This window comes from Sturnira hondurensis, unplaced genomic scaffold (genome assembly GCF_014824575.4).
Source record: "Sturnira hondurensis isolate 20B ecotype Veracruz unplaced genomic scaffold, ASM1482457v3 Scaffold0006496, whole genome shotgun sequence".
NCBI lineage: Eukaryota > Metazoa > Chordata > Mammalia > Chiroptera > Phyllostomidae > Sturnira > Sturnira hondurensis.
In genome coordinates, this window is record NW_028079127.1 from 5,044,174 (window position 1) to 5,057,037 (window position 12,864).

The 12,864-nt window shown below is 37.9% G+C and overlaps 1 protein-coding gene across 2 annotated transcripts in view; it reads right to left on the reverse strand.

Moving 5' to 3' along the window:
- The window catches only part of WAPL (WAPL cohesin release factor), a 64,440-nt gene that overhangs the window by 20,849 nt on the left and 30,727 nt on the right, over positions 1–12,864 (reverse strand). For both annotated transcript variants that reach the window (XM_037049372.1, XM_037049373.1), the window contains 3 exons: positions 2,488–2,583; positions 944–1,096; positions 561–697 (listed from right to left, as the gene is read on the reverse strand). In XM_037049372.1, coding sequence (XP_036905267.1) covers positions 561–697; positions 944–1,096; positions 2,488–2,583 — 386 coding nt within the window. The remainder of the gene's footprint in view (positions 1–560; positions 698–943; positions 1,097–2,487; positions 2,584–12,864) is intronic.

The window sequence follows — 12,864 nt, forward strand, 5'->3', positions numbered from 1 at the left end:
AAAATTTACTCATGTATAATATATAATTAGGTATGTTATATTAAACTATATAAATAACAAATGATCACCTTCAGTTTACTTCTTACATTCTACTACCATTAAAAGCAGAAAGTTTCAGGTGCTTTTCATAAAGCCTTTGATACATGAATATATAAATATTTCATTGGCTATATTCTGATTGGATAATTCAAAGATATTCAATCCACTATAGTATGCAAAAGACTGTCCAAACTAAAACATGCTTAAATGAATGTAATTATCACACGCATGTCTAAAATTTTGGACGGAAACTTAAAAGATTCTTTAACATAACACTTCTTTCAAGAATCTGAAAACTGAAGCATATTCTATGCTAAAAGGCTATGACCATCCAACTTTCCTTTGTCCAGGTAAAATCAAGCCCCTTAAAGAAATCAATCATATTTTATTTAACATTTTATCACTGGCTATAAACCACATCCACGATAACTAAATCACAAATGTTTAGTTCTATCCACTTGGGAAATTTTAATGAGCTATAGCATACATACAATTATTAAACATAAAAAAAAAGAGCTTACCTAAGGCAACGTGTGTTTAGAGGCTGAGTGCTCTTTAAGCCACTTAACAAGTACTCAATGTCATCAGTGAATTCTTGGTTTTCACCAAATTCTACCACATCATTGAAGTGCTTCACATGCTGAACAACAGTGTATAACTGCCAAGGAAAAAATAAGTCCACCTCCTTTTTAACTATGAACTAGCATAGTTAGTTAAATCTATGGGTTTTTGTACTAAGTGTATAAAATCATTACATGGCAACTAAAAGATTTTTTTTTAAAACACTAGTAGCACTAGCGCAAGATTAAGTTCGTGACTCAAAGCTGTGAATACCAGACATTAAAAAGCTAAATGTTACATACAGAAATCTAGCCACGTGCAGTAAAACTATATGGCTGCTTACTTCTTTGTCTTCTTTTCTGCATTTTAGTGCAGTAACTATATCTTGGTAGGGCTGAGTAGGTATTGTCACAGTTTTTATCACTTTAGGTGGTGGTGCAGGAGCCTTAAAAACCCCATCATCTTTTTGATTTGGTTCCTTTGAAGACAGCCTTACCTATTGAAAAAGGTAGTTAGTTATTCTAAAATGTATAAAAATAGTAACATCTTTTCTACCTAGCAAATTTAGCTTAAGGAAAAAAAGCGGGAGGACACCTCTGAAAAGTCCTAAGGCATTTTTTTAGAGGTTTATTTCATTCTCATTTGAGAGAGGAGGAAAGGGAAAGCGGGAGAGTAAGAGAGGGGAAGGGAGAGGCAGACAGACATCAATGTGAGAGAGAAACATCTGTTGGCTGCCTGACTTAGGATTGAACCTAACACCTAGGCATGTGCCCAGACCAGGAATCAAAATGGTAACCTTTTGGTTACAGGATGACTCTCCAACCAACTGAGCCATCCCGGTCACAGGGCAATAACAAAAGATATTTTAAAATTCCATTCACTACCAGGTAAGATTAATATAGGTTTTACTTACAAAAGAAACACTCATGAATTCCTTCTGTTCTTTCCAAATTTAACATTTTCACACAATCTGTTATTTGTTATTGGTCTCCAGGACCATTAAAGGAACCACTAATTACTAGATCACACCATGTGTTTTATGCTAGTAAAAGCAGTTTAATATACTCAACTTACTTAAGAAGAGAAGGAACTAACTGCACATTGTATTTTAGAAATACCTCTATTCCTGACTTTTGTTGTTATAAAGAACTCACTCTTTGATAGCTCCAGATGACTGAGCTGCTACCATTACCTAGAAGTATTAATGTATGGTCCTACCAGTTATCCTGAAGAAAGTAATTTGGTAAGAATCTTTCTCAAATGTGTTTTGAAGTGAAAGATATTATAGAAATGCAGGAAAAAGTCCTCCTCTAAAAAGCAAATTAACCACTCAAAGCCACTTTAAGATTGATTTAAGATGTAATTTATAATCCAGCTCTTAATAGTTAACACACATTTCAAATATGGACTAATTTGCATTTTTAAAACTAAATACTATAATTCTGTAAGATGTGGGTCAGAAATAAAAAGTGGTTAAATATTTTTTAAGGCTTTTATTTATAACCTAATAACAGAATTTTTGTAATCCTGTCCACAATCCTTACTTTTCCAAAGAATCAAACTGAAGCCTTGAAATTTTAGTTGGGAACTCCGAAAGAAACTTGTTAGCCCTGACTGGTGGGCTGGGTGTTGTCCCACAAACCAAAAGGTTGTCGATTCCTGGTCAGGGCACATGCCTGGGTTGTGGGCCAGGTCCCCAACTGGAGGCATGTGAGAGGCAACCAACTGATGTTTCACTCCCTTTCTTTCTCATTCCTTTCCCCTCTCTCTAAAAATAATAAAAAATAAACTGTTAAACAGGGAAGTCAGGGACTTTCCAGTTATGTACAAAGATAGCAAATCAAACAAACACAAAATTTAAAAAATTAAAAAGTACAGTTCACTTACTGTGACACTCTGAGGTTTTACTACTGGTGGCCCAGGTAGTTCTTCTGTGTCCGGATGGTTCCAATGTCTAGCATTATATACAGCTTTTGTAGGAGACTATAGAAATGAGGGGGGGAAAAAGGTCAACTGTTTCCATATTTTGCATTCTTATAAAACTGTCTCATTTCATAAATAAGATCATAATGAATAATATAAATGCATAAGCATATGCTCTAGCCACAGCAGGTTACATAATATCTGGCTTATATTCCCGCCATACTCCCATGCCTATGCCTGAAGAAGTCACTGTGGTAATCTGCCACAAAACTGATAATCAGTACTCTGAACAACCATTACCATCCAAGAGAAGAAATTAAAACTCTTTCCAGGCTTGTACTAACTTATTAATCAATATAGTCCATTCAACATGTTCGTTATGCCTCATGCTGCTGATTCACACCCCACATTCCTCCAACCATGGAAATCAGGCAGCTTTATGACAAGTGATAAAGGCTCATATTCATTTAAGTGAAACTGTTGTGGCCAGATGAGTGCCATTATTCAAGTTTTCAAATTTTATAAAGGTAAATATGGTACATATGCCACATGTTACAAAACACAGTAGATTCTAAAGCAGTACTATATAATAGCATCTATGATTTCTGCAGGAAAATATACACATATTTACACTAAGTAGGATATTGCCTCACCTCAGTTTAGGGTAATTTGCTGGCAAATCAATTACTACAACAATGAAAAAATCTTTCAGTTTAATAATCTGAATTTCAGAACTGAGAAGAGGTGTGAGCCTGTACAACCAAATCCATAGGATTTAACCTGTACAAAAGGTACAAATTCTTACTTTCAAAGGAGGCTGAATAAATAAAGAGCAAAACTATTTTGTCCATCTTTTACAAAAGTAATGTTAATATTTGTCCTTTAATCTTCAAATAAATGGTTTGACTCTCATTAGAGGTTTTGTCTTTATTAAGAGTGCAATAATCAAATTTTCAGCTATACATACAAAAAAAAGAGTACAAGAGGAGAAATATTACTTTAAGACTGGGAAAAATCTGTATTAACAAATCAACCACCTGCCCTGGTTAGTGTGGCTCAGTGGGCTGAGTGCCAACCTGTGAACCAAAAGGTCACCCAGGTTCTCAATTGGGGGCATGCAACCAACTGATGTTTCACACACTGTTGTTTCTCTTTTTCCCTCCCTTACCCTCTCTGTAAAAAAAAAAAAAAAAAAATTTTTTAAAAAAATATTTTAAAAATTACCATCTTCCCTTACTAGCCTGCCACAAACTAATGTAACTATACTTAAGTTTCATAAAAAGTTATCTTTTTTTGCAAATATATCTTCAAAATAACCATGTATGACATCAAGATAACAATGTAAATTCCACAATAACTAGTATTTAAAAGATAAAGTTAAAACTGATTTACATATTAAATGTTTTAAGAATTTTTTTTAATCCTCACCCAAAGATATGTTTATTGATTTTAGAGAGTGGAAAGGAGAGGGAGGAGAAGGAGAGAAGTGGAAAGAGATAGAAACATTAATGTGAGAAAGAAACACTGATTAGTGCCCTAACTAGGATTAAACCCACAACCTTTTGGTGTACAGGACAATGGTCCAAACAACTGACCCACCAGGGCTAATTGTGTTAGGAAACCTTAATGTTAAAAAGAATGTTACTGTGAAACTTACATGAAGTAGAAAGTCTCTCATTTGTATTCAGTATACAGACCCATTATTCTTGTGTAAAATGTTTCCAGAAAGTGATGATGCATTAGTAATCTAAAGCAATTTATGCACTCACGCAATAACTTAAGCCTCTTGAGGCACAACCACAAAGGCACTCAAGCACATGCTGTATAATCTATATGCCTACTAGGTGAGAGATTCCTCATTTAAGCAACCTACAATATCTGAAGCACAGTCATAACCAATTTTTGGAAAGAAAAGGTGCCTCAAACCTCAAGCACTTTTTTTTAAAGCACTGATTTCAGAAAATCTTTGGAATTAAAAGGTTATCTTGTTCCAGAGGTTAACAAAATACCAGAGCAGGTCAAGGTTATATACTAAATTAATACTTAATACCCTTCTAGTTAATTGTAAGTGGCAACACACCAAAGAGTCAACAAAGCAGACTCAGGAACCAGATGGTCTAGATTAAAATCCACCCCTGGCTGTTGTGGCTCAGTGGATCGAGTGCCAGCCTATAAACCTAAAGGCTGCTGTTTTGATTCCCAGCCAGGGCGCATGCCTGGGTTGATGCAGGCTGGGTCCCAAATTGGGGATGTGTGAGAGGCAACCTATTAATGTTTCTCTCCCTCTCTTTCACCCTCCCTTCCCATCTCTCTAAAAGTAAATAAAATCTTAAAAAAAAAATAAGAACAAAACCCAAATAAATTGTAAGCTCTACTATTACTTGTCACTCAACATTTTTCTCATCTGTAAAATAGGGTTAATATCAGTACCTACTGATTGCAATGCATTGTTCTGAGGATTAAGTAAATATATGTAAGACACTTATAAGAGTGCCTGAAGCAATATGTGTTATACAAGAATTATTATTGATAATACTAATGATAATGATTCCTTTGTGATCATATACAATTCTGAGTACAGCATCCTCATAAGAAAATTAGAATATATACTCTACCCAACTAACAGAGAGACTGCAATAAACAAATGGAGTAACTGACATGAAAACACTTTCTAAATACCATTAAAAGCAGACTGTGATATAGTGTTCTAACTCAGCTCAAAAGTCCTGGATAATATCCCTGATGAATATAGACGCAAAAATCCTTCAACAAAATACTAGAACAAATTCAACAGCATATTAAAAGAAAGTCAAACACCATGCTCTGGCTGTTGTGGGTCAGTGGACTGAGTGCTGGCCTATGGACTGAAAGGTTGCCAGTACAATTCCCAGACAGGGCACATGCCTGGGCCAGATCCCCAGTTAGGGGCGAGTGAGAGGCTACTGATCAATGTTTCTCTCGCACATAGATGTTTCTCTCTTTCTTCCTCCTTTCCTCTCTCTGCAAAAACAAGTAAATAAAATCTTTTAAAAAATCATACACCATGACCAAGTGGGATTTATCTCTAGGATGCAGAGAAGGGTCAACATGAAAATCAACCAACCTCATTAACAAAAAGAAGGACAAAAATCACACAATCATCTCAACTGGTACATAAAAAGTATCATTCAACTAAATTCAACCCCTTTTCATGATAAAAACACTCAATGAACTAACTAGGAATAGAAGGAAATTACCTCAATATAATAAAGGGCATCTATAAAAAATCCCACAGCACAATTAACATCACTCTGAACAATCAGAAAATGAAAGCTTTTCCTCTAACATCAAGAACAAGAAAAAGACACCCTCTCACCTCTTGTATTGAACATAGGTAGTACTGCACATACTAGCAAAAGCAATCAGGCAGGAAAAAAAATAAAACTGAAAGTAGTAAAATTTCCTCTATTCACAAATAACATAATCTCATGTTAGAAATTCTAAAGATTACACACACCAAAAAAACTTTTAGAACTAGTTAATGTGTTCAGTAAAGTTGCACATTACAAAATCAACATATAAAAATCAGCTGCATTTCTGTACAACAAAAAACAATCCAAAAGATGAAATGAATAAAATCCCATTTACAATAGCATCAAAAAGAATAAAATGCAGCCCTGACTGCTGTGGCTCAGTGGTTGGAACGCTGTCCCATAACCAAAGGTTTGCAGTTTGATTCCTGCTAGGGGCACATGCCTAGGTTGTAGGTTCATTCCTGGTCTGAGTGCATTCAATGTCTGGTCAGGGTACATGAGGAGGCAACCTACCAATGATTCTCTAGCATCAATGTTTCTTAGAGAGCTTCCTCTCTCACTCTAAAAAAGTAAATGAAGATGTCCTCAGTTGAGGATTAAAAAAAAAAGAATAAAAATGCTTAGGAATAAATTTAACCAAGAAGGCCAAAGATAAGCCCTGGCTGGTGTAGCTCAGTGGATTGAGCACAGGCCTGCGACTCAGACCATCGCAGTTCGATTCTCAGTCAGGGCACATGCCTGGGTTGCAGGCCAGTTCCCTACAGGCCAACTCCCAGCAGGGGACGCGCGAAAGGCAACCATACATTGATGTTTCTCTCCCTCTCTCCTTCCCTTCCCCTCTAAAGATAAATAAATAAAATCTTTAAAAAAAAAAAAAAGAAGGCCAAAGATATGTATACCGACACCTACGAAGCACTGTTTAAAAGAAACTAAAGACACAAAGAAATGGAAGGACATTCTATCTTCATGGATTACAAAACAATATTGTTAAAATGTCCACACTCTCTATAGTGACCTATATATACAATGTATTACTGTCAATGATATTTTTTATAATAAGAAAAGCAAAAGTCAACTTCATATGGAACCACAAACAACCTTAAGTAGCCAAAACAAACTTGAGAAATAACAACAACAAAAAAAACCTTGAAAACGTGGAGGACTCACACTTCCTGACTTCAAAACACATTGCAACACTACCGTTATCAAAACAGTAAGGTACTGGCATAAAGGTATTGTCGATATATACAAACCAATTGAACAGGACGGAGAGCCCAGAATTAAATCCACATATATATGTTCAAGTGATCTTGTTTTAGGGTGCCAAGACCAATTACAAAATGGGAATAGTCTCTTCAACAAATGGTGCTGGGGTCCTGGCTGGTGTGGCTCAGTACACTGAGTACTAGCCTGCTGCGAACCAAACAGCTAGTGATTTGAATCCCAGTCAGGGCACATGCCTGAGCTGCAGACCAGGTGGCCAGTAGGGGGCATGTGAGAGGCAACCACACATTGATGTTTCTCTCCCTCTTTACCCCTCTCTAAAAATAAAAATTAATAAAATAAATAAATAAAAAGAAAAAAGGTGCTGGGAAACTGGAGTACACAAAAATCAACTCAAAATGAATCAAATACTTAAATATTAAACCTGAAATTGTAAAACTCCTAGAAAAAATGCAAGAAAAGATAGGTAATACCGGTCTTGACAATGACACCAAAAGCACAAGCAACAGAAGAAACACAGACAAGGAAGACTCCATTAAACTAACAGGTTTCTGCACAGGAAAGGAAAAGATTTAGAGTGAAGAGGCAACCTACAGAACTAGAGAAAATATTTCCAAACCATATATTTGGTAAGAGATTACTATCCAAAATACAGTCAACCCATGAACTATAGGGATTTAAACTGCACAGGTCTACTAATACACAATTTTTTTCCCCCAATAAATATAGTTGACCCTTGTATCTGAGAGTTTTGCATCTGCAGATGAACCAACACTAGATTGAACCTATGGTGGATCAAAAACAGTATTTTTAAATTCCCACCTGTAGACTGAAATACTGTTTTCAGTCCACAGTTGGTTGAATCCATGTATGCTAAGTACCGACTACAGTTTTCTGGATAGTCAAAAGTTATACATGAGCATAACTGGGCTGAGTAATTCAAGTGGTTGGAGCAACATCCAGTTGGGAACTAAGGAATGAACAAATAAGTGGAACAACAAAGTTGTTATCCCCCGAGATTAATAAATTTTTTTTAAAAGGTTATATGTGGATTTCTGACGTGCAGAGGGGGTGTGCTGTCAGCACCCTCTAACTCCCAAATTGTTTAGGGTCAAATAAAAAAGAAATTCCTACAATTCAATGGCAAAAAAAGAATGGGGGGGAAAAAGAAATAAGCAAAGGACTTACATTTTTCCGAAGAAGATAAAGGGCCAACAAGGTACATGGACAAAATGTTCAACAACAGTAATCATTAAGAAAAATGCATATCAAAGAACTTCAACATCTGCCTGGAGCTTGGTGAGTCTCTGCTGCAGTGGTAGCACCAGTCTTCTGAGGAGATCACAGAGAACTCCAGGAGGAAGGAGATAAAAAGTGGGAGGCTTGCTGGGAGTAGCTTAGCATGTTGTGGGAAGTGGCTCAGCATGCTGCTGAAATGTACCACTCCTCTTGGTACACCTCTGGCTGAAGCTCTACCTGGCCAGCCAGGACTTTGGAAACAGTGGACAATGTGAAGAAGCTCATCAAGAACCATCAGGCTGGACTATTTCCGGCCAAGACCAGAGACGCAGGTAGACATACTATGCCTCCTCGAACAACCAAAATAAGGACAACAACAATTCAGAAACAAAGTAACAATCAAAACTGAAAGAAAGTTGAACTGTATGGAAGTCTGACAACCAGTGAATTAAAATTGAAACATTCATCCAGACCCGCAGGCGGGGCAGAGTCCATCGAATGAGTGGAGAGGGGTTGTGGCACAGGAAGCGGTGACACAGGTGAGCAAGGCGGCACTGGCAGACCCTGGGCACCCAGGTGGCGGCTGTCAGACCCTGGGCATTGGGTGACAATGGGCAGACCCATAGAGGCGGCGATTGAGAAGTGGGGCACCATGCACAAGGTGGCTGGCTGACCAGGAAACGGTCCCACATTCACTTGCAGATAACTAGGGAGCGAGACAGATCACGCAACCCAGGGTCCTAGCGCTGGGAAATAAAGCCTCAAAACACCAATTGAAACACTCGTGGGGCTTAAGGTGCCGGGAAAGACTCCCAGCCTCACAGAGAGTTCGTTTGAGAAACCCACAGGGTCCTAGAATGCACACAAGCCCATCCACATAGGAATCGGCACCAGAAAGTCCCAGTTTGCTTGGAGGAAGCAGCAGAAGGGTGTCAAGTGCGACAGAGAGCACAGCAAGTGCTGTTTTCCCCCCTCTCGGACTTCGCCCCCATATACGGTGCCACAACCCAGTGATTTGGGTTGGCCCGCCATGGTGAACACCTAAGTCTCCGCCCCTCATACGTAACAAGCACGAACAGACCAGAACATTATGGCTCAAGCAGAAAAACAGCTAAAAGCCCCAGAGACAATACTTCTAAGCAACCGAAAGACAGCCAACCTATCAGATGCGCAGTTCAAAACACTGGTGATCAGGATGCTCACAGAACTGGTGGATTTTAGTCACAAATTAGACGAACAGATGAAGGCTAAACTAAGTGAAATGAAGCACAATGCACAGGGAACCAATAGTGATGGAAACAAAACTGGGACTCAAATCAAGGGAGTGGACCACAAGGAAGAAAGAAATGACCAAACAGAAAAGAATGAAGAAACAAGAATTCAAAAAATGAGGAGGCTTAGGAACCTCCTTTAAACGTTCCAACATCTGAATTATAGGGGTACCAGAAGGGGAAAAGAAACAGCCATGAGTGGAAAACTTATCTGAACAAATAATAAAGGAGAACTTCTCCAGTCTGGCAAAGGAAATAGACTTCCAGGAAGTCCAGGAGGCTCAGAATCTTCCAACTTTTCTGTTGGACCCAAGGGAGCATACACCAAGGCACATCATAATTACATTAGCCAAGATTAAAATGAAGGAGAGAATCCTAGAAGCAGCAAGAGATAAGGGGACAGTCACCTAAAAAGGAGTTCCCATCAGACTGTCAGCTGATTTCTCAAAAGAGACCTTACAGGCAAGAAGGGGCTGGAAAGAAGTATTCCAAGTCATGAAATCCCAAAGACCTACATCCAAGATTGCTCTAACCAGCGAACTTTTCATTTAGAATGGAAGGGCAGATAAAGTGCTTCTCAGATAAGGTCAAATTCAAGGAGTTCATCATCACCAAGCCCTTATTTTATGAAATGTTAAAGGGACTTATCTAAAAAAAAGAAAATGAAAAATATGAACAGTAAAATGACAATGACAACAAACTCACAATTACCAACAACTGAACCTAAAAAATAGAAAAAAACCTAAGCCAACAACTAGAACAGGAACAAAATCACAAAAATGGAGACTATATGGAGGGTTATCAGTGGGGAAGGGAAGGGTGGGAGAATGGGAGAAAAGGTACAGGGAATAAGAAGAATAAATGGTAGGTACAAAAATAAACAGGGGAAGGTTAAGAATAGTATAGGAGTTGGAGAAGCCAAAGAACTTAATGTATGATCCATGGACATGAACTAAGGGAGGGGGGAATACAGGTAGAAAAGGGGGTGCAGGGTGTAGGGGAATAAAGGAGAGAAAAAATGGGACAACTGTAATAGCAAAATCAATAAAATATATGTTTAAAAAAAGTTAATGCTTTCCAGCATGGGGAAATGAGGGGAGGGAAGATGGACCTCTTGGTCAGTGGCACTAAACCTGCGGAGATGATATGTGTGGTCAGAAAACTGGTTATATACAGGCCTGGCTGCTGTGGCTCAGTGGGCTGAGTACTGACCTGTGAACCAAGAGGTCACGGATTTGATTCCCAGTGAGGGCACATCCCAGTGTTGCAATCCAGTGCCCCAAGTGGGGGTGTGTGAAAGGTAACTGATCATGTGTCTATTGTACATCAATGTTTCTCTCCCTCTCTTTCTCCCTCCCTTCCCCTCTCTCTAAAAATAAAATCTTTGAGAAAAGAAAAAGAAAATTGGTTGTATACATGAGGATTGAGCAAATACATAAACATGTTGAACATAGGAGGAACCAGATGTTGTACTACTGTCAGCAAAGTGAAAAAAATTTAGAAAGTGCTAAGGTCAGAATAAGACATTATGGTGTTGAATTAGAATTAAAGTTATCAGTTTGAACTCATGATTCTAAACATATATGAAAACAAAAGGGTATGTGTGAGAGAGAGAAGGGAATATGCATATAATTTTCCTACTCTGTCAACTCAAAAAAGATCTAGAGGCAATGACACCCCATAGGAAATGACCATACCTAGTGACCAGGTCTTTATTTCTAAAAACCATTCTCCACTAAAAGAAAACAGGGGTCTTCCTGACTGGTGTGGCTTAGTGGGTTGGGCATCATCCTATAAAACAAAAGGATGCTGGTTTGATCCAGGTCAGAACACATGCCTGGACTGTGGGCCAGGTCCTTAGTTGGGGGCTATGTGAGAGACACAATGACTGATGGTTCTCTTGCATGCAGATGTTTCTCTCCCTTTATTTCTCCTCCCCTCCCCACCATAAAAATAAACAAACAAACAAAACACAGAAGAAAAGAAAAAGGAAACAGGAGTCCTTGGCCCAATGGCTGAACACAGGGCTTGGGATGTATATGATGGGCCTTGAACATAGTGTATCAGAAAATGCCAAATGGTGGGACATGTTAAAAGTCACTGTGAAGAAACATTCACAGGCAAATTCTAAAACTATAAATTAAATAACAGTAATATATTATTTAATAAAATAAGAATTCATGTTCACATTGACATAAAGGAATGAATACATGAATATATTTATGTATTATATAATGAATGTATGAATACATGTGTTCTTATAGATATGGAAGGGAGAAAAAGATCTACCTTAGAGTAGAAAGTCAAATATCAAAAACTGCAGAAGAAACAGTGTAATTAGGAAAAAAACACAAAACCACCATCAGAAAACTGATCCAAACAAAAATCAATGTTGAAATCAGTGGATCAAAGTTTGATGAGGAAATTAGGAACCTGACAGATACCACACCAAGTGATTACATCATTAGTAATGGTACAAACTGACACTGTGCCATCTGATACAATGCAGTGAGAACACAGCATCTTTTCTGTGGTATTTTTACCAAATACACATAACCAAAATCTAATCATGAGGAAACATTAGACAAATACAAATTGAGGCACACTCCACAAATAACTCATCTTAACTCTTCAAAGTTGCCAAAGACATGAAAAAACCTAGACACACTTGTTCCAGAATGAAGGAGAGTAGAGATTTGTAACAACGAAATACAGTACATATTGTTATGGATTGGATCATGGGCTCTTTGGGAGATTGGAATAGGTGATTTGTTTTGCCATAAAGGCCATTATTAAGACAAATGGTGAAATTTGAATCAATGTGTGGATTAGACTATGTTATTGCATTGGTTTTGATGGGTGTATGAGCTCTGTCCAGGAAAATTCCAGCCATTGTCAATATAATGAGAACAGTTTGCATGGCATCAATGTAATCTGGCAGCCAAGGAAAGTGGACTGGAATGCACACATGTGAACAACGACGACTTTACTGTATTAGTCAGTGGGAGGCAGTAGATGCTGCTGAATGAGCATGTGTACTGTGGGGCCATCACATTAAAAATGACTGAGCAAGTAGAGCAATGAATCTGCATCAAATTTTGCATTAAGCTTGAACATTCCTCCACAGAAAATTATTCTGATGATTCAGAAGGCTTTGCGGGACAATGCAATATGAGTACAATGCAAATAAAAGTGTGGCACAAAACTTCAAAGATGTTCAAAAATCTGTTGAAAAGTGATCCACTTTCTGAAAGGCCTGCAACAGGCAGAACACCTGAGAATACTGAACATGTACTATAATCGACAAAGATTGG